The following is a 22531-nucleotide window of genomic DNA, read 5'->3' as shown; positions in this document are numbered from 1 at the left end:
GATGTGGTTTCACGGTCTCACAACAGGTACTGGTGAAGTGAATACGTTTTATTCTTAGGACACTTTTCCAAACACAGTTACAAAATGCTCACTTTCAGAGAAGCAAAAAGAATCAGACGTGTAAGATATGCCCACACATACAGATAAAAATGCTGAATCGCGATCGCTGAAACATTTTGGTGTCTGAGCGTTCAGTGTGTGTCGGCAGATGTGTGTGTCGAAGGCCAAAGATTTACATGCTGGTCACGAGTGTGACAGTCTGTAAGACCAGGGCGCTTTACAAAAGTGCTTCACAAGGGGGATAAATCAGGCACACGAGGGAGAGCCGTGAGCCTCAAAGAACAAACTGTCATGCAGAGCTTTTGTATTTCAAGAGTAATGATACGACTTCTTCAGTCCAGCTGTGAAACTTGCAGAAAACAGCAGAGACAAACTGTCAGGCATCTTACTGTACACACAGAAACCATTTGTGACACCAGTACTGTGGTTCTGCATGCTTTTCCCCATTAAGCAAAGTTTGGAAGCAAAAAGCAGCACATTCATGAACTTTTCAGAACAATCTAACGAGAAAACACAAATCCTGATGCGAAATGGGCTCTCTGCGTTAATTTACAAAGTTTTTTCAGTAGTAAAGAAATGAGCATTTTTAGAAGTGGGAGTTTTCTTCTTTTTTGCTGCTTTTCTGTAATTTGTCTTTTGTCTCCAATAGGCGTCGCATTTTGGCTCAGTATATGTGCTATAAGAAAGTTATAAAGTGCTATGTTTTTAGGTTATGATAGTCATGTTTGAGTAGGTTTCCAAGACACAAGAAAAAACAAACAAACACATTAAACAGGTTATTCTCTCTCACAGCATTTAAGACAGATGAACAGCAGCTCTGTGACTGGCTTTTCATCTGTGACTCAACATCAGTTTTCACCCTCACTGTCTAATGTCAATGAACAGAATTAAATGATTTGTAAGCCACTTAGAAGTAAAGAAGTGAGGGGTTGAGTGGGCTAACTCAAGAAGATCATTAAAAGTAAGAGTCAGAATTCAGAGAAATCTCTGCATGCAATAGGCGGGGACAAAAATCATACTGGAAGGCTGTGTTTAAAGTGACATGTGAGTAGTGGAAATCCTGGCATGGGCTCATAAATCATTAATATGACCAAAAAGGCATTAATCTTGATTCTTCTGAAAAGCTCATAAAAAATGATGTCTTTCACAATATCTGCTGTATTTATACTTTGCCCATTTGTGAAGTTTGGCTTCACAAAAACCTCCAGTTAAGCACTAACAAGTCTTTACTGGGACTGCCAGAAACTGATCTGTTAGTGTTGTTCATAATCCAAACCAATTATGTTACCTCATTTTTTATGTTCATGTCAGCCTAAATTTGCCTTAGTTATGCTTGTAATACATTTTGGTTTTGTATTCTTCCTCAAATATTAGTAAGGCATCAAACTCCAACAAACATGCAAAACCACTGGTACGGTCATTTCAAAGTAACCACCAAGCCTTTGTTGTTTTCCTTTCACTGCACTTAGGGGTGGAATTTACTGATGTGTCTGTTTCTGTCCCCGGTCTGTGTAAAAGTCTGTGCACAGTGGGGGCAGGAGTACGGTCTCTCCCCTGTGTGTATCCTCATGTGAACATTTAGTTTGTCTTTGCTAATAAAGCGTTTGCTGCAGCAGGTGCACGCATACGGTTTATCTCCCGTGTGGTAGCGCTGGTGCATCTTCAGCTCTGTCATGCGGCCATAAGTTCTACCGCACTGGGGACACTCGTAACTGGGCCGAACCTCCATGTGCTGTCTGCTGTGTAGGCGCAACCCGCTGGACGACCTGAAACTCTTACTGCACTGGGAACACTGGTAAGGTTTTTCTCCTGTGTGGATGTGCACATGTAGCTTGAGGCTCGCTGCGGATGGGAAGCCGTTCCCACAGATGGAGCAGAGATGAGGTCTCTCCCCTGTGTGGATCGTCAGGTGTTTCTCCAGCTTATTCTTGTTCAGGAACGTCCTCCCGCAGACGGAGCAGGTCTGCGGCTGCTCTCCCTCGTGTGAACTCATGTGTTCCGTCAGCTCCATCAGGGTGGAGAAAGCAAAATCGCACCGAGTGCAGGAGTAGGGCCTCTCCTTCTTGAATTTCCTGTGTTTGAGGCAGTGCTGCTCTAGATCTTCCCTCTCCTCAAAGGTTTCAATACAACAGGTGCACTGGTACGGTCTTTCTTCAGTATGAGTCCGCAGGTGATACTTCAAAGCGGTTAACTGCAGAAAGACGGTGTCGCAGTGTGGACATTTAGATTCGCGCCTGTTATGGACCATTAAGTGCCTCTTATAGTGGGAAAGCTTGAGGAAGTGTTTGCGGCACAGTGCACAGTAATACTGTTCGCTTTCATGACTTTGCTCGTGCTTCTTCAGAGCATACTCAACTTTAAACTTCTTTCCACACGTGCTGCAGGAATAAGACTTCTGATGCACCGCCATGTGTACCTCCAGTTCTTCAAGACTACCAAAGGTTTCATCACACTTTGGGCAGGTCCCCTTGTTTTCTTTCACATGTACCTCCAGGTGTTTGTTGAGGTCTTCCACAAAGGCAAAGTCTGTCTGACAATCAGGGCACGTGAAACACTCCCCATTCGATGCTTTCCTATGAGTCACTATGTGCCGTTTCAAGTGATACATTCGGCGGAATTCTTTGCCGCAGTCGCCACAGACGAGGCTTCGAGGACCCGACGCGACCTTCTTGTGTAATTTAAGGTGACTCGCAAGCGCAGCCTTCTCCTTGAACTGTTTATCGCATGCGAGACATGTCAGGCCTTCGACTGCGTGGGTTTTCTTGTGCGCTCTCATATCGAGCCAGCTACTGAAACTTTTGCCACATTTAGAGCAGATGTATTTGCCCAGATTGTGCTGGTTCCTCACATGTCGGGTCATGTGGTAGGACTGGCTAAAAGTCATGGCGCAGACAGGACAGCTGAAGGGTTTCTCCTTTGTGTGTGTCCTCATGTGTCTCATGAGTTTGTTTGGCCCTCTAAAGCGTCTGTTTATGCAGATGGGACAGAAATGGCCTTTTGTTTTCGCAGTGGCGGTGGGGTTTTCTTTCGGTCTCCCTTCATCTTGAGATGGTGCTTCATCGGAATTTCCTTCTTCCATCAAAACATTCGCTTTGGATCCCGTATCCTGAAAATCCCTGTTACCGAAAGCTGGATCGTCACTTGTTATTTCTTCAATCTTCACTTCGACTCTCTCGATTTGCTGAGAACTTTGTCCCTCTGTGTGGGTAGAGAAACTTTTGCTGTCTGACTCGACATGACTAGAAAACACGTCGCTGTTGGATAATTTTTCACGACATTCTGGATATGACAGAACATCTGACTTGTGCTTCCTCTTGTGACTTTTCAACTCTGCAAAGCTCTCTAAAGTTATCCCACAGGCAGTGCAGACATGCTGTCCTGCACCGTGCTGGTTCCTCAGGTGTCGGGTCATGTGGTACGACTGGCTGAAGCTCATAGAGCAGACAGGGCAGTTGAACGGTTTCTCCTTTGTGTGAGTCCTCATGTGTCTGGCAAGCTTGTGAGCGTCTCTGAAGCGGCGATCGGGGCAGATGGGACAGTAGGGACCTTTTGGTTTAGTTGAAAATGGATCAAAGTCCTCATCATTGGTGTTGTCGTCATCCTCAAAACCATCACTAGTTTTGTTGTACCTGTGCTTGTTCAGCTTGTGTAAAGATGAAGATGAGGCTCCATTTTCATTATCGCAAGTCAGATTGGTCTCACTAGTAGTCTGAGACTCTGCATCATTGTCATTATTACAGAGCTTATCATTGCTGTAGCAGTTACCTTTGGGTTTGAGTGACTGAGTTTTAGTCAAGCGCGTGTTTGTTTTTGACCTTTTTTCCCCACGGCGAGGCCTTCCTCTTTTAGCTTTTCTTTGAACCGGTGGTTCTAAGTCATCTCCAATGTCCACGCTGACTTCATGAATATCAAACAGCTGAGATCCATTTAGCAAGGTTTCCACTTCTTTACCAATAACTAACGCTGTGGTCAAAGTCAGACTTTCTCTCCCATTCAGAAGCCTCTCTCTGAGCTGTGGGTAGCTTGTTTTCTCAATCAGCTGATTCAAGAGGAGTTCATCCTTCAAGTGTCCATAACTGCAAGGCCTGAGCAGCTCTTCTAAAGCAGACACAAACTGATCTACAGTCTCTCCAGGCATCTGAGCCCTTTGGTGGAATTTAAGGCGGTGCATCTGAGTGGTGTGATCAGAGCTGAAGTAAGCTGTCAGTGTTGATATGGCTGCTGCGTAGGTGGTGTCATTTTGGATCAGTGTTGTGAAGATACGCTGCCCCTCCGGGCCAAGGCAGTTCTGTAAGAGCAGACACTTACTGGAGTCGACCAGCTCTTTTTCACTGAGTGCTTCGACATAGTGTTCGAACGCTTTGAGCCATTTAGACCAAAGCAAGGCTGGCTCACCGTGGACAGGCAAGAAAGGTGGAGGCGGGGACAGGATTATCAGCAGTGGCTCTGCAAGGGGCTCCAAAGCAGGGTCCTGTTTTATCACATCCTCATCTACCTTCACAGATACTTCACTCATTGTTAGGTTTTATGAAGTTTGCTCACAGGGGCTAATTTTTTCCTTCTCCCAGTCCAGTAAGACTTCACTCACTCTAAGACGTCACTCTGTGAACTCTGTGTTCCTGCCATCCGAGCTCATCTAGGAAAACAGTAAAATATACAAACACAAATTAGCTTCAGGCGTAGTTTCTCCACATGCAGATTATTTCACTAAAATACACGCCTCACTATAATTACAGCAGCTTAATACCACAGTCTAATAATAACTCACACATTCATTGAGGTTATTATTCATTTTGAGTTCATTTATGTTAATAAAGGAAAATAGCTTTACTTGTTGTAACTCTGACCTTAACCTTAAGCATGATTTGGGCGAAGACTAATTAGATCATCACTGTGTGCAAGTTTCACTACACTCTGACCAATAACGTAGGAGTGGCAGCGATTCTTGAGAATAATAGTTGGATGGTTCTCTGTGACTGAATTAAGTTGCATTATTGGTTGGTGGGATGAATGTGTTAGCAAGGTATGTTGAGCCTGTAGTCAGAGTTTTCTGTGTTATGCAGACGGCTCTCATTTTACTTGGCTAGATCACCATGCTGAATTTTGCATTTCTCAAACTGGTTGAACTGGCTGTTCAGAATTTCAGTTTCAAATCAGCTGAAAATGCCACATTTTCATTGATCTTATTTGTATTTGCTTTACATGTTTTATATGTGCAGTAGAGCAGGGCGATATGGCCAAAAATATTTATCACGACATATATTAGAAAATTTGCGATAACGATATAACCGATGATATAATTGATGCGAGACAAAATACAACTCCACAACATTACTAGCGCAAAAAGACAACCTTCCATTTATTTTCACTTAAACAAGAAGCTGGTTTTTATGTACATTAAAGCTTTATAAAAATGTAACAGTGCAAATGCAAATTCCTTGCTGAAAGTTTAACCAAAAGGCATTTCCAGTAGAAATGGGCTGACATATCCTGAGGATAACCATGTATAATATCTACTGAAGTTAAAAAGGGGTGCTTTGCAACATTAAACTGCAGTGTGCAGTACGTATTTTTCGGACCATAAGGTGCAACCTTGTATTGTGGATGGATTATCTCAGTTGTTCTCCTGACTGAAGTTTGGTCCGTTTACAGCATCCTGCCATGCGATTGCATTTGTCTCTAACTATCAGGAACTTTAACGTTAACTTTTATAAGTGGAAAAGTGTTAGCGTTCGTCCTCCAGCTTCACTGTTTATGTTATGCTAACATAGCTGTGTCGCTAGCGATCAGGTAGCACATCATTATATACCAGCTAGCCCAACTTCAGTAACCCTACAAACGTCACTGCTGTTTAGTTTCCTGTCTTCATTTATGTTGGAAGTGATAGCAGAGCTGTACGTTTGATTTTTTTCAGAAATCTCTCAGTCAGAACATGCTATATCATGCTTAGGTAACTAGCGAAACTAGCGAGCTAACTTCCGCTAGCTTCCTGCTAACTTCTAACTCCGTTAAATGTAATACATTTTGTTTTCATGGATGCCTGGAAGTTAAACATCATAGTTTCACCTGGTAAAGCAGCAATGCTGATCGTTTTATTAAAGATGAAAGAATTTAGACAGTTTTTAACTCTCAGTGATGCTGCAGTGTTGTTTGACCTGAAGCATACGGAGTTTAGGACCCAGATTACTCCCAGATTTAAGAGCATCTTAGTCCGACAAATATGACAATAACGACGGCCGCTTGCATGTTCTGCAAAAAAATGTGCTTTGTGGTGTATCTGACGGACAAACACCAAACCAGTTCCACATCACTGAAGTTGCACCATTTTTACAAACCAATTCTGGTTCATCTGTTTCACTCAACAATCGGCCATGTGCGTATGAAAACAAAGGCACTGCGCATGCGCGTTTTACTCATATTCTATCGCGATAATTCATTTTCCTATTGTTGCCTAACATTATACCGGTATTACTGTGAACGGTATAATATGGCCCAGCCCTAATGTGCAGCTTGTTAAGCTTCACCTTACTAACACCACAGGATGAAGCCCAGCTGTAATGCAAACTTCACATTGCATTGTCTGGCAAATTTACAAAAAAATCAATGTTTTTATGTTTGCTTCTACTATTTTTTTTTAACACTGCTGGAACACTTCCTCAAATACTGTAACTACCTTTAAACTAGGTTATATTACTCTCACTTCCACCTTGCAAAAAGTAAAAGTGGCTTCTATGTTTTCTGAGTGGACTAGGCAGTGCTTAGCTGATTGAGTTTCTGTGAAACTCCCCTTTTTATTTGAGCACATGCAGATCCTAAAGTAGAAAGGCTGTGTTAACACAGAGAGATTATAACCAGCGCTGCGATACCTGCCACTGTCCAATTTGCACAAAACAGCTTCATCAGGGATTCAAACGGGCCATATTTTTATGGTAAGCCGTGGTGAGAGGCTGCTAGATGTCGATTGCAGTTGCAGTGAAGTTGCCTGTTTACCTGAATTGCACAGACCTGGAGAATGGTCAGCTGGCAAATGAATAGTGGACATGTGAAATTGGTCAAAAATAGAAATATGGTGCTGCACTAAAAACTGCCTTGTGATTGATTTGGTTGCCTGTACTTTGGAACATGTCAACCTGTCTGTAAACAATTACCAGCTGCTGACGAGCAAATGACTTCTTGTTCCAAAGTGACATCTTTTGAAACATGTTAGTTTTAGTAGTAGGGCACAAGGTGTCCTCTGCAGACAATCACTCCTCATACAGTCTGACAAACCCTGTATCGTTTAATTACTGCTTGGTACCATCGTTAATTGTGACAGCCAATTTTGATTTAGTTTTAGTCATAATCTTTTGACTAAAATCTTCTTTGAGTCTTATTCATAATTTAGGGATCTGAATTCTTTCAGCTTTAGTAGAATAAATCTAAAGTTTATTGTTTATTGTAAAAGTCTGTGGTGAGAGTTGCTCCACATGGTTTACAAAATGTCTTATTTTCCCTGATATCAAATGTGAAATGTTTCATTCTGGTCTCCTGGTCCTCTCAAGTGCTGACGTTTTGTCATGTGTTCATGAGAAACCGGGCAGCGAGGTTAAACGTGTACGTCTAACCTTGCTGCACAAGGACACTACTTCTGACTGGATGCCTTCCAAACTCCTCCCGCCTTTCTACAAAACTTAATTGGTTCTGATTGGATCTCTGGAATATTTTTATCTTGGTGTATTAGTTGATGAAAGCCCATCTATGAATCCTCACAGTGGTTAGGGTCGTGGGGGACTGGAGGTATCCCAGCTACCATACAGTGAGAGGCACTGTACATGCTGGACCGATCGAACAGCCAGAATTACTGGTCAAAGAAATTAATGCTGCTTGGTGGTTAGTGAGTGTTTAAAGACAAGTTGCCGTCTTCCAAAAAATTACTGTTTCAGCTCCTTGTCCATTATGGCCACCCTCTCTTTAAGCCAACTTTTCTGCCTCCTTCAGTGGAAAAACTTCAAGTGCTTAATTATAAAAATAAGCTGGACATTTTGTCTTTTCCACGCACATCAGAATCAAACTGATCACCTCCCTCAAAGAAATAATCGCAGTAGGTTATACCAGTATGATGGTGACTCTGGCCCCCTCAAAGTGAGTGACTGCGGCGCGGCCCTGCGACCAGCAACACGGTGCACGCGCTAACGGTTTTTAACGTCCCTCTTCCACAGCGTCAAAGGGAAGAGAAGATTTTATAGCCACAGAGAAAAGAGGAAGCACTGAAGGAAGCATGAAGGAATGGAGGACGCGAAAACTCACCAAACCAAACTGGGTCACAAGTCACGGCACGGACAGACGGACGGACGAAGAGACGGCGGGGGGAGGGACCGCAGACTCAGCTCCGAGCCGCAGCCGTCAGCATCCCGGCAGCATGCTCCTCTCTGCAGCCGCGCACTTTAAAACACTCATTACATCTAAACGCTATGCTCACAACCAAAGCATGGAGTGAAAAACATAACCGCCATGTTAGCAGAGCTTCTTCCGGACACTGCCTCCCCTCTCACGGGGGTCTGTGTCAGCGCCCCACAGCGCCCTCAGCTGGCTGGAGGGGCGTATAATCCGCGACCCTTAGCCTTAACTTTAGCAGAAACAGCTGCTTTCTTCTACTAAGACCAAAGAGGTATGTTTATATTCAATACTTCATTAACGATTAACAATTTGTTGACCACTTAAAGTGTATCCCATTAAAACAATAACGTGTCTCAGTGTCTCTGTAAGGTGTTGCACATTTTCCGGATGCATCAATGGATTTGAATAAGGCAGAAGGTAAACAGGGAAGCAAGTTTAATGAAATCTCGTTTCACCTCATTTCTTCTGATTCTTTACGGTCTGAAGATTTCCATCAGTGTTAACGAATGCTTTAACTAATTAACGTTATTTATTAAAGTATTCACCTGCTGTCTGGGATTGAAACAAAAACATCGGTGGTGGTGTGTTGTGAAGTACCTGTGGGGAATAAATGCACCGTGAGCTGCTCAAACCAGTGTTACAGACTTTTAATGAGACTTTAAAAAAAGTTTACAGTGTGCCGCACTCTTACTCAAACTGTTTCTCTCCTGTTTGAGGGATTTCTGTGCTTTGTGTGTGTTTTTCTTCGTCTCATTATTGCTGCACGCACACTTTGGGGACACAGGATCCAAACAGTGTTACTGCTGAAGGTTGAACAATATTTTAAGTATACTTCTGCATTTGGGAAGAGACAGAGGCATCAGAAACAAATGCATGCCAAAGCCTTTTATTGGTTGAACCGACTTTTAATTTGCAAATAAACCAAAAATTGCAGATTCACTGTGTTGCAGCTGTTATTAAATTAAATTAAACTTAATTTATATATTATGTGTATAATCACAACAGCAGTTCTTCAAGGCGCTTTATAATGTAAGATAGAGATCCTATGATAATATAGAGAAAACTAACAATCAGATGACCGCCTTTGAGCAAGCACTTGGCAACTGTGGGAAGGAAAAACTCCCTGCTTTACCCTATCCGATTGGGGATGATGAGAAACAGGACAAAAAAAAAAAAAAACACCAGGTATGTGAGGATTTCCATTTTATACTTATGTTTCACCCACTCCGATTGCATTTGACCACATAACTTTTCCTTGTAGATGAAGAGTTTTCAGGATTTCTCATAAAAGCATACTAAACTTGTCAGTGTCTTGGTAATGATCAAACAACTTTTAAAGCTGCTGTACTTTTAAGATCGTTATCCCGTTGAAAGGTCCATGTGCAGTACATTTTCAGCTTTCAGAGAAGACTAACATATCTTCAAACACTCAGCGTGTTGCAGAATTTAAGGTTAGATCAGTTACTGCAAGCTGCACAGTCCCCGAGGGAGTGAAGTAACCGGAGCATTTCCACCACCCTTACTCACAGTGGATATGACTTTCTGCTGCTTTGGCTTGCCCTAAATGTCTTCTTACTGCTGTGGTCCCCCCAAAACCAGACTGTTTTTTGTTTTTTAGTTTAAATATATGATATGTTTGCTAAGTGCGGTTGGGAATAAAATTAAAGTTTCTGACATGCACAAATCGTTAAGGTTTTATTTACATTGTAAAGTGTAAATAAATTACATTTATTTACACTACATTCACACAATTCTTTCTCTGCAGCAAAGGCTTTTCCTGACGTCCAGGTTTACACAGCAGATCCTGAAAGCAGCGTCTCAGCGCTGACATCTACGGTAATCTGAGCCTCCGACTGTAATTTCAAGGCTTTAATGGTGTGATAAATGCGGGGAACTGACTACTTTTTCTACCACTGATTGTTGGCTTTTTCAATGTAACTGAACAATTTCCAAGGGTTGTACTTGTTTTTTTTCAAAAACAAGACAATTTTCTGAAGAACATGTATTTTGATATATTAAAATTACCTTTTTGGACTTCTACCTTAAGGTTTTTAATGCGTGGCTTTAACCACCTTATACTGCAGATTTGAAAAGAGCGCAGCACGACTATAATGAATGCACTTTGCAAAAAGGCACTTCACAACACTGAATAAATCTTTAAATAAAAAAGAAAGAAAGAAAAAAAGCTTTGGCACCCCCCTTTCCTTCTTTTTAATAAAATCCCCACAAGCAAAGCATTATTCATTCCTCTGAACATGCTACATGTGAAAGCACCGCCTTAAATCGGTTTACGCAATGAAGACAATGATGCAAGGAGACACTGTTGCAACACAACGGACCACACAGACACACGGGTAAACAATGACCATTTATTCACACACTGTATGGGGCTCAGGCGTGACAGGGTGAGGCGAGGCTGTTGGCCGGCGGGGCGGGTGAGGAACCTTTAAAGTATACATGATGAGCAAAAACCTTACAGAGAAATTTTATTTGCACTTGAAGAAAAGTACAAAGTACATGTGTGGTCTGGATTGCTGCTCCTTGAGGTGATGGTGGGGCTTCATGAAGTTCAACCATACTCAGTCTGAAGGAGGAGAAACCTCTTAAACATCCCGGGCACTTGTTCCACTCTGTCAGTCACTGTGTCTTACACTAGTAAACGTCTTCTCCTCTCTCTTGTCAGTAAGTGTACGTGAATGTTCTCCAGTGCCGTTTACTTTGACTCGCACAAACATGGCCAGACTACATACAAGAGCACACGCAGTAGAAAGTAGAGTCTCCCTGTACAAAATCCATCTCACAAAATATACAAACATACGCACAGTGGCACACTTTGCTCAGCAGTGAACTACACGGACGGATGAACAAGCTTCTGAAATTAGCAACTCACACGCATGCTCGTACGCACACGTCTCACAGTGAAATTCATTTTATTTAAAAATGTAACCTCGAACAGAACAGATATGAAGTGTGTGTGTGGAGGGTGGAGAAAGCAGGGAAGGGGTCAACTCAGTGCAAGTATTATGGCTTGGGAGCACTGATAACAGGCAGTAGACGGTAAAAAAAAACATGGTTTCCATTTAGTCCACACTGTTCTCAGAAAGCACTCAGCACCCTTATTATGGATGCTGAATGCCAAAGAAGCCCTGCCACGCTCACTCTCCATCCTTTTCAAGTTAAAAAACAAAAAAACAACTGTGATTATCGATTGTTTTCTTCTTCTGTGGTGTTCTTTTAAAGCTGACAGCTCCGAGTTTGTGTACGTGAACCAGCCTGTGAACAAAAGCTGCTCCGTTCTGTGCCGTCTCTTAACAACTCTCCTCAACCTTGAAGCTTCTCTCTCCCAGTGGGAGATACTGAAATGGTGCATCAGAGAGAGAGTGTGAGTGTGTGCGTTCTTGTGCACTTATGTGTAAAATACAGAAAACAGAGGATAATCTTTGTGCTGAAATCCCAGGATCCATCAGCTTGAGGTTGAATTCTCTCTTTGACAATAACACATAGTGACTAATCTAGTCATCACTCTCGGCGGAGCGTCTCTGGAATAGGCAGGAATATCAGGTGGTGAATGTGTGTTTGTGAGCACAGTGACACAGAGGCGTAAAAGAGCTGCACACACACACACACACACACCCCCGTCAACTTGGGGCCTGCGTGAACGGGGGGAGAAGGCGAGTGAGAAGTTTAAGTTTAGTCCTTCGGGGCATGAAGGGGTGATTCAACACCAGTCCGTCCCACGTCTCCTCACCTCGTCTTCTGTCTCCTTTAGTCCAAACGCACGCCAGCGCTCTCCTTTCCTTCAATACATGTGTACATGTGTGAATAGTATCTTGTGCGGATTTTGTCTCTAGAGTCAAACGAATGAGGAGAATCCCGTCACAGGCGTGCGTGACCCTGGCGGGTTGGTGTTGGGATTAACGTGCGTGTGCGCCGGCTGCCCCGTGGGTGTGTACGCGCCCCCTGTGCTGTGCTGGGTGACCACGGTCTGGTAGTAGGGTTCTGTATCTGCGGTAGCGCACTCCTCATAGCCAAAAGACGTGCCGATGCCTTTAAGCCCCTTGGGCTGCCGCTTCCAGGAGTTGTAGTAGGTGGGGTCGCTCATGTAGTGGTTAACGAAGGAGTGCTTCGGCTGCTCGTCCTCGTAGTCGCTGTCTGTCAGCTGGATACAAACCCAAACAAAGTTAGAGGTGGAAGTTTTTTAAGGAGACACAGACAGACACACAGCCTTTCAGTTAAATGATGCAGAACCAGAGGAATACTGTTTTTTTCTCTTGTCATAACCTGTCATTGGAATTACCCACAATGCAACTCTGAGATTCTGGAGTGGGACGCTAGTAGCATTTCATTTCCCTTTCAAGCCCTGGCCTCAAGCAGACGTGATGAGCAGCAGGTTGTTTTCCCCCTAAAGTTTTTTTTTGTACCTCTAAAGACCTATTAATGTTTTGATGTGTAAAATTGCTGCACTTCCTTGTTGAGATGGGCTCTAATAGATGCCAGTGTTTTGTAATTTGATAGCCGACACTTAGGACTCAACAGAAAAGGCTGGACTTGAACCGAGGACGCTGAGAGCACAGGCTCTTCTTCTTGGATGGCACGTTACCGAGCCCTTTGGCTAATTCAGCCTGATCAATCTGCTTTGGAGGCAGAAGTCTGGAGAGCTCACTGATTCTCACTATCATTCTTTCTTCTTATTTTAACTGGCAACCGCCAGTGCTACACCTTAGCCTCCTACGCCTTGCCTTGTTCTCGAGTTATCGCATTCACGAGGGGTAAAAACATTAGCATAGTGTGTAACACTTCCTCAATCAGACACACAGAAGAGCTGCCCTTCTTTTAACCGTGTAGATTTTTACAAACCATTACAGGGATGGAGCTGATAAGGAGTGGCAGGGAGGAAATGAATTTTCTTAAACAAGCTAATGTTCACAGATGTAAATGTAAACAGACTACACACACACTGACGAAAGCAAAGATGAAACAGGAAATTAGTGTAGTTCAGTTCAGGCTTGAACCAGACAGTTTATAGTCTGTACACAAAATGATGCCCTCTGTCCTTTAACAGAACAACACAGGAGGCATTGCAGACATGCAGAAGATGTTGTATAATGTAGACCTACAGACTTATGAAAAAGACTCAGTGCTATCCTGGAAAACTAAGGATGTAGAAGCTTGTAGAAACACCTGAGGAGCAATAACTTCAATTACTACTACTAAAGGTGTTTTTCCTGACTTTATCATCTCTGGCATCGTTGTGGAGGACTTTTGGCCTACTCTTCTTTACAACATTGCAGGAATTCATTTATGCAAAGCTCTATTTAGGTCCCACCACAGCATTTCAATCAGGTTGATATCAAGACTTTGACTGGAGCATTGCAACTCCTTGATCATTTTCTTGTTCAGTCATTCTGTAGATTTGCTGCTGTGTTTGGGATCACTGTCCCGTTACATGACCAAGCTTTAGCTTTCAGACAGATGGCCTCACATTTGACTCCAGAATTATTTAGTATCGAGAGGAGTTCATGGTGGACTCAAGCAAGGTGCCCAGGTCCTGTGGCTGAAGAAAGCCCAAAGGATCACCTCTCTGCTACCGTGCTTGACAGTTGGTATGAGTTGTTTGTACTAATGTGCTCCGTTTGGTCTCCACCAAACATGGTGCAGTGCATCATGGCCAAACATATCCACTGTAGTGTCGTCTGTCCAGAGGACATTGTTCCAGAAGTCTTGTTTCTTTGCTCAGATGCAACTTTTCAAACCTAAACCACGCTGCCATGTTTGTTTTGGAGACATCCTTGTGGTAACCCCTCCAAACAAAGCACACTCGTTCAGTATTTTTTCTAATTGTACTGTCATGACCATTTAACATGTAGCTCATGGATTTTTTGCAGTTTCTCTGAGCATTGCATAATCTGAGCTTGGGCAAATTTCCTGGCATGTCCACTCCTGGGAAGTGAACACCTGAATGCTCTAGACCAGCAAACTGCAAACACCTGGTTTTACAGAGGTGCTCACACTTACAGTTAATCAGGTCAAATTGATTATGCATTTAGTTTTGATGGAAGCAGTGAGGATAAACGTAGTTTTTAACAGCCCTCTATGCAGTCTGTCAAAACTTTTGTACAATATAAAGTCATGATATGGAAAAATCAAGACGTCAAAGCGATTAACAAACAGCAAACATATATGAAGAAAATGAGCCAATGGAACGCTCTGTTTAAACTGTGTAACTAAGAGGAGGAGAGGCAGACAGGTAGAAAGACATACCTCTGACTCAGAGACCTCAGTGGGTTTCTCCGTGAGTGTGGTGCTCTCAGTGAGCACAGCTCCATTGTAGTTGTTGCAGATATCTTCATCAGAGTAGTGAAGTCCACCTGGACTGGGCCTTGGAGGAGACCTGGACATACACAAAGAAATGAAATCTGTCATGTTTTGATCAAATCCTGGATTGCGTCCGTGTGACAGAGGTGAGTGCTCACCTGGTCCCGTTCTTTTTCAGGAAGGAGTTCTTGGTGTTGAGCGTCCTGCTGTTAAGCTCCAGAGCTGTGAAACCTCCATTGTCCAGCGTTACAGACTCCTCTGCGGTGGACACGTGCTTCCCTAAAGACGAAAAACAAAACAAAATAGATGGAATTGGTTCAGATGAATATTAAAAATTCAAAGTGGTTCAGCACCACATATTGGGATTTCTTCTTGCACCGGGTTTATTTACAATCTCCTGTTTATTTGTTATGTATCCAGCTACCTCTCAAGCCTCCAAATAAGAAGCAAATCAAAGTGGGATGTGAATTTGGCAGACAGGCAATAACAGCACAGGAAACTTTAATCATTTACCCACCAATAAGCATAAAAATGAAGCAATAAAAGGAGACAATATCATGTTTTAAATTGAGGGAAATATTAGTGGAACACACCGAGCTGCTGCACAAAAAAATAAATAAATAGAAATCAGAAATGCAGTCTGCTGCCGCGTGACTCCAGCTTTGTATTCACTCTGATTACGGGGTCATACGCGCAGCTCTCCCTCCCCTCCTACACCACCTCCCTCACCCTGTTTGATCTGCTGCCCAGAGGTTGTGCCAGGGTTTCTGTGGCAACTCTGGCTAACAGCTGTCCTGATGTAACCTGGACACACACACACACACACCAAGTGACTGCGACACAAAGGCCCACGGGGAGGAAAACAGGAAGCGAAGCCTCTACATGCTTCAACAGAGTAACTGGGTAAACTAAGACTGCTTTGTTACTGTGGGGAGGGAGCTTGTTCTTCAGCACGTTAGTAATCATCCATGACTAAAACTCCAACCCTCCGGCTCGAGAGCTGCTGATCTCTCTCACTGACCTGTGGAAGCTGAAATATAACAGAGCAGTCCACATTTGAATATCTAACAGTGCGAGTTAGAATACTGGGCTTTCAAAATACCTGCGTCGAGAACACGTTCAATTTTCCACTTGTGAAATATATTGCATAAAAACATAAATATTAAAAATAACAAAAACCAAGACTCAACTTATGCAGGTTATTGTGTCTATTGTGCTGAAAGTCACAGGAGACATGATCTTTCCTGCTCAGTGTCATTCCACAGTCTGTTTAGTTTAGTTTTATGTCACAAGCTGTGAAATAAGCAGGCATTTGTGCAATTAAAACAAAAGTCTGCTTATTTTCTGTATTGACCTAAAGCTATGTCCCTAAATGACAAGAAATCACTGCTATTAGAGGGCTTTTTTCACTGAGGTGCTCCAGGGTGCCTCTTATCCTAAATCATCTTGGAAAGGAAACAATATTGCAAGAAGATCTAAAATCAGAATAAATGTGCAGAAGCATGCACCTGCAACAATAACTGGAAGATAATTTAATGAATCTGTGGACGATCCATGTGAGAAGCCTGCAGAGGCTGAGAGGAACAATCTGAGTGTGACTGAAGGCAGAAAAAACTGGATCCTTTTTATAACGAAGCTAAACAAACAAGTCTCCTTGTTGCTACACAGCTTAATGCATCCCGCTGCTCGGACACCACGAAAGCATCAGAGCCACGCACCTGTCCCGCATGCCTTGTACTTGCTGCTGTGTCCATGCAGCAGCAGCGTGAAGACCAGGACCAGGATGAGGATGAGTCCCACCAATGCCATGACCAGCAAGAACCACCACTCCTCGTAGAAGGGCCGATCCGACATCGCTGCAGGCGGAGGGACAGATATCAGGGACATGCTTTAGTCCATCTAGCAGTATCCCTCACTTTATAAATAATACTTTACTCTGTACAGAAGACTTTTCATAAATGATTTAATGCATTGAAAAATTGTGAATTATGTGACGCCTGTCCAATCATTTGAATACATAGGTGTAGTTGTGTGACTCTGCCTTTAGGTGGCAGCAAAACCACATTACAATCGCAGTTACCCTCCAGCACACTGTCTCCAATAGACTGTTAGGCATTGTGGAGCTGTTCATTAGCCTTGTCTCCAGCAGTGTGCGTGTGTGTGCGCGTGTGTGTGTGAGTGTGTTTACCAGCGAGAGCAGCAGAGGGTGCACTTGGCTGTCCATAACCATAGCTATTAACAGCGATGACTCTGAACTCGTAGCTGATCCCCGACCTCAGGCGCTCCAGCGGCACTGAGACAGACCTGCTGCTCGGAGGGAGAAATCGGATGAAGGAATCCCACACCCCCTCATCTACAGAGAGAGAGAGAGAGTGGGGGAAATAGAGAGAGAGTGAGAGTTGTGTTTTGATGGACGGGCCTTTTTCAATCTTTAAATGTGATTAAACAAAATTATAAATTGTCAGATTACATTAAAGATGATAATGATGATGATAATGTGGTGATGACAGTGATCACAGTTATTACCCTTAATGAAAGGGGCATATCCGTTATTATCAGCAGCAGAATTATACCACAGTCTCGGCTCGCTCTCCTGCAGAGTGCTGAAAACTATTTCACACACACGTTCCCTTCCTTTATTACACCTCTGGTAATCTTTATTAGAAAATTGTGGCTGACTTGATTTGCACAGCAGGTCTCTGTGAATTTGTAGAAACCTGCACTCATAACGGTTCGGAGCAGTGTAGTGTTTAAGCTCGCCCTCTATTAATTAAAATAATTAGCACGGATGATAAAAAGATGCGTGTCAAATGAGTCAAGGCTGACCCGCGCGTGTCGTCTGTGTTCGTGCTCACCTGAGGGACGAGCCTCAATAGTGTATCCGGTAACAGAGGCTTCACCGACGTCTCCTTCTGACCACTGGATAGTGAGGTCAGAGGAAGTCTTGGTGATGGACATGTCCATGGGTGACCCAGGGGAGCCTGTCAAAGGGACACATTCAGTCTTGTTTATGACTTAATGCATTTTCATTTCCTGGAAACAAACCATAACACTGGTTAGTTTATTAATTTATGGAAATAAATGTGACATTACATTACACAGAATAATCTAATAACATGATCTGCAGGCTTCATTTGCCAGCAAATAATAAACTAAGACCATTGTGATCTATTACAGATTAAATTCTTCATGGGTCATATGAGTTTGAGAGGAACAGAGCGCCTGATTTTTTAATATGCATGCCATGTTTAACGCAGTCCACTTCCCTACGTCCAATCATTGAAAAGATAATTTACATGTAAATACTTAGAAGTGTGTGTTGTCATCATTTTTAAGTAAAATGCAGACTATCTACCAATTTCCCCTTCAAAGTCATTTCTTTGTGCACCTCTGGACCTCTTCCAGTAGGGCTGTTTGTTTGAGGTCCCTGTCTGACCTCAAACTTACACAATACCCACCTTTGGTCTTTTGATGTCCAAGGCTAAGACTCATACACCAAACTAGCTCAAAACAAAAGACCACGCAAAATACAGAGCTGAAGTAAACTAATTTTATTTAGTTAATAAACTAAAAAGAAAAGTGGAACAGGCACGTCAGAAATGTGGTGAGTGTGTGGGTGCAAGTAAGTGATGAAGTATCTAAAAAAAAGTTAAACAGAAAGCAAACAAAACCCGAACCAGCCAAGCCCCTGCTTGCTGTGGGAGAGAGAGAAGGTTAGCCCTCAGCCCTTTGTAAAACACTTAGCCAAGTGCTAACAAGTGTGTTGGATTTTGGGACCTGCATCTCAAACTCTACACACACCTCCTACACAAAACCAGGAGGAGAAAGTTAGGACCAGGAAGAGTTCCAGGGGTCATCACAGAAGTTGGATCAAGTCAGGAGTGTGCACAGGAACAAGCTTGTTTTTTTTGACATGCTAAAACCTCATCGCTCGGGGTCACACTGTTACTGTAACGTTGTACTGCAGCATCCCGAGGCATGCGGGGGAGAACATTTGGCGGAAAATACATGTACTGTGGCACATGTGAGTTTTTGTTCAGATCAACATCTTTCCTCACCCGATTTGCTGTTGACAAAGAAATAATCTCAAAGATAAAAGCATCTTTTAAAACCCCTTTTTCCATTATTGCAGACATTTGAAAACTTGGAAACTGTGATGAGCACATTTTACAGATTTTTTTGACCATGTAATTTCTTTAATTGTCTCAATAACCGATCATGTACAATACACTGCAATCTCTAGCTGAATCTAACATGACTCTATACAGCCAATCATACCTTTCACAGGCTGAGCAGTGATGTTTGCCTGTATTGGTGGGCCGTAGCTGACTGTGAGAGCTTGAACACTAAAAGTGTAGGTTTCTCCTTTGATCAGGTCCCGAACCTTCAGCCACCGCTGCCAACTGCCTTTCACATCAACTGTCACCAATTTAGTCACCCCTGCAGACAATCGAAGAGACGTGTCAGCACAAGAATCAACATGTACTCCTGTGAGTGTGTGCATATGTGTGTGCACACCTTGTATAGGAGAAGTGGGCTCGTAAATGACCCTGTAGCCTTCCACCTGTCCATTAGGACTGAGTGGAGCTCCCCAGGATACGTTGACACTTCCTCCCGTCACCTCAGAGAAAGACAGGAGACTCGGCTGGCTGGGAGCTGCAGACACATAAAGGATGTTAAAAAAAAAAAAGACATCAGAAAATTTGATGCTGCTTTGGTTGCAGGGACTTGAACTATCATCACTACATACCTGACGGCAGGGTCCGGGCCCCGCGGGGGTCACTGGGCGGTCCGTCTCCAGCCATGTTGAAGGCTGTCAGTGTGATCAGGTAAGATGTGTAGCTGGACAGGTTAGTGAGGTGCACACGGGTGTCCGGGACAAAAATCACCTTCACCTTCTCACTCTGGTTCTGCTGGTCTCTCTCCCAGTAGTGGATCTAAAAACGCAGAACAGGAACTCTGTCGGCATCACTTCATTTCTCATTTTCTTCTGTTTGTGATTCACAAGCTGTTGCACTTGGCTTAGTTGCACTTATCGAAATTAACTAGTAAATAAAAAATATTTGTGCTGTTATTTTTGAAAGTATCCTAATTGGACCTTTAGTACTTTAGTACAATGCTGCAGGTTGCCATACTTCAGAATTGATGTCTTTAAAAAGCTATTAGTTCAGTCACAGTAGATTGAGCAACCTCCTTGCGTGATTTATGCATTTGGCGCCTGATTGTAAGTAGTTGTGCAATCGCCTGCTGAAAGGCAACCTGTCTCCAAACAGTTGCAGTAAGTGTCAGACCGACTGCAATCACTCTCAGATAGTCCAGAGTCCATCTGTGTTGATGAATGCAACTCATCTGGGATGTATCTCAACTGACTGCACTGGTTTCATTCGGGTTATATTCCTACTTAAAAGCCAGATTGCAGAGCACGTCATTTTGCAGCAACTATGTCACTATTTGTGAAGAAATTTCTTTATTTCTAGTTTAAATCTATTTAATGTGAATTAAATAGAGAATCAGATTATTTGTTGATTGCATAAAACTGCCAACTTGACTTCATTCAATCTGGTACCATTCATTGTGTTAAGTGCACATAATTCTGGTTGTGCTGTGGTCAACCACTGTTTTCCGTGTTGTGACTGTAGCATAAACATGGATACTTCACATTTGAGCAATTAAATCTAAACTGTGTGAGGTGCTACTGTATTATTGCACCGTATTTATTTTAGGTCTAGTTCAAATATGTACAACACAATCCTAATGCCCTCTGTGAAGCGTTTAAAGACACTTTAAAGGTACATGGCCATTTAGCCTCATGTATTTGCAGACTGCCCATACTCGTGGGAATAATCAATAATCATAGATGTGCCCATTAAGTTTTATGACATCAGCCAGTAATGGAGACAAATAGGCTACTCTGGCAATGACTAAAATGAAACCGAACAAAGGTTACGTAACTATTGTCCCCGCACAATGTGATCAATATTAATATTAAGACCATGAGTCTTGTAGCTTATAGCATGCATACATTACATTTTAATAAAGCCAAAATTTTTGTGCAGCTGCGGTACCTTGATAAATGTGTTACTGAACTGACTTTGATGAAACTAAACATTTTTAATTTCAGGTGAGCTTCCTCTAGTGAGAAAACTCAATATACTTGCCATCTTATTACCAGAAAGCAGCGATTCAAAAGCACATCCTGTCAGAAAATCTATTCGGTGCATTAAAAACACCGTAGCGTCCGTTAGATTTACGCGCAAGTCTCGGCTGAATGTAGAATATTTCTCTAGTTAAAAAAACACTAACGGCCGATTGTATGACAGGAAATGACAGGACGTTCCCGACACATTTGCCAAATTTGACACACGACTCTGTTAATAGTGTCTTAACATTTGAAATAAAGCTACACAAGAACCTTTAAAGTGAAATGAGAAATTGCAAAGAAGCCACCATCTTTTAGATGGAATTTTTCAGCTTTAAATGGAATAATCACAAGAAACCAAATAAGGATCAGAGCACAGTTTTGCTGGAAATGAATTTATGCAGCTGAAGCATGGACATTTTCTCCAACAAGCATTCAAGGACAATCAACCACCCGCGTATCTAATCATGAAGAACACTCGGCTCACTCATTCTCAAGAAATTGTGGCCTTTTATAAGCACAGACGCACTGGTCTACTGGCATGCTTTGATTGATGTGCTGGACCATAAAGATGCATACCAAGTTTGGGACTGCTAGATATAATAATATGATAAATTTGATGTATTTGGCATTAGTATCATGTAGCAGTATGAAAGATTATGATAGATCTGCTTAAATTCTTTATAAAGCAATGAAAGGCAACAAGAACAGCAACTTTTACCAGGTCTGTTTTTAAATGCACGTATGCTTTTTCTGCCAAATTAAGACACTCAATGTTTCCGAAAACTGTCTCCATGCAGCTTGGTGTAAAAAGTTAAACACGGCCAGGAGCGATGCAAAGGGGGTCCATTTTGTTATTGCTCCTAATATAGACAGCACTACGGAGCACCATAAGCTATTTTTACAACTTCCAAACTTGGAGGTAGCAGCTTCCGAGTAGCACTTGAGGGCAGCATTATGCTGTGGCTGTCCTTCCACATGCTCTTAGAATAATGAGATACAGAATTACTCATCCATATGCTCAATTTAAAATCAAGATGTATTACCTCCTGCAAAAGGGGAGGGTTTCCATTTTAAAAATTTCATTTTAGAAAATAGGCAGTATCTCTCGTGGTACTTTAAAGGAATGGCTGTAAAAGGTCCAGGTCACTTTGTAATCCACTCCACTGTTGTTTAGTGGCTCTATTTTGGTATTCAGTAGGAGTGTGAGACACTTAGGATTACTCTAAAAACAATTTGAATCTGTCATGGATGAAAATGATCGGGATATTATTTGATAAGATCAAGAACCCTAAATGGATTTTCCAGCCATTTTCTTTTGTTGAAGGATGTTTAGGATGGATGGATCTTATCTTTTCCAGGCTTTGTTTCTATATCATTCCTGTTACAAATGACTGACCTATTTTTTGTGGGAATATCACGATGGATGTCGTAAGCTTGTAATTATCTTAGAAAGGAAAAAAACCAGAGAAAAATCTGAAGCCTGCAAACAAAGGACTGATTCATATCTAAAAGTTTGTCATTGATGGCCAGATTAACATTTTATAAAGTGCAACCTTTTATCTCTGCTCAGCAGGACCGGCACAGCTGGGTATTACTCATTACCCCTCGCTCATAATGTTCAATGTGATCGACAAGCTC

The 22531-nt window shown here is 42.5% G+C and overlaps 2 protein-coding genes across 3 annotated transcripts in view; both read right to left on the bottom strand.

Annotated features, from left to right (window-relative positions):
- Nucleotides 1-33: 33 nt before the first annotated feature.
- On the bottom strand, nt 34-8651 carry LOC113024445 (zinc finger protein 585A-like). Its single transcript, XM_026171547.1, has 2 exons — nt 8347-8651; nt 34-4696 (listed from the first exon to the last, which is right to left on the bottom strand). The coding sequence occupies exon 2, from the start codon at nt 4574-4576 to the stop codon at nt 1526-1528; it is 3051 nt and encodes a 1016-aa protein (XP_026027332.1). The 5' UTR covers nt 4577-4696; nt 8347-8651; the 3' UTR covers nt 34-1525.
- Nucleotides 8652-10791: 2140 nt separating this feature from the next.
- LOC113024443 (protein sidekick-1) overlaps nt 10792-22531 on the bottom strand; it is a 311016-nt gene continuing 299276 nt past the window's right edge. For both annotated transcript variants that reach the window (XM_026171545.1, XM_026171546.1), the window contains 9 exons: nt 19502-19688; nt 19270-19407; nt 19030-19191; nt 17607-17732; nt 16940-17104; nt 16470-16607; nt 14910-15030; nt 14698-14827; nt 10792-12595 (listed from right to left, as the gene is read on the bottom strand). In XM_026171545.1, the coding sequence (XP_026027330.1) occupies nt 12290-12595; nt 14698-14827; nt 14910-15030; nt 16470-16607; nt 16940-17104; nt 17607-17732; nt 19030-19191; nt 19270-19407; nt 19502-19688 (1473 nt within the window). In that variant the 3' untranslated portion in view covers nt 10792-12289. The remainder of the gene's footprint in view (nt 12596-14697; nt 14828-14909; nt 15031-16469; nt 16608-16939; nt 17105-17606; nt 17733-19029; nt 19192-19269; nt 19408-19501; nt 19689-22531) is intronic.

Source organism: Astatotilapia calliptera, chromosome 6, assembly GCF_900246225.1.
Source record: "Astatotilapia calliptera chromosome 6, fAstCal1.2, whole genome shotgun sequence".
In the NCBI taxonomy this organism is placed as follows: domain Eukaryota; kingdom Metazoa; phylum Chordata; class Actinopteri; order Cichliformes; family Cichlidae; genus Astatotilapia; species Astatotilapia calliptera.
The sequence above is the reverse complement of the archived record's forward strand: the minus strand, read 5'-3'. Positions and strand labels throughout refer to the sequence as shown.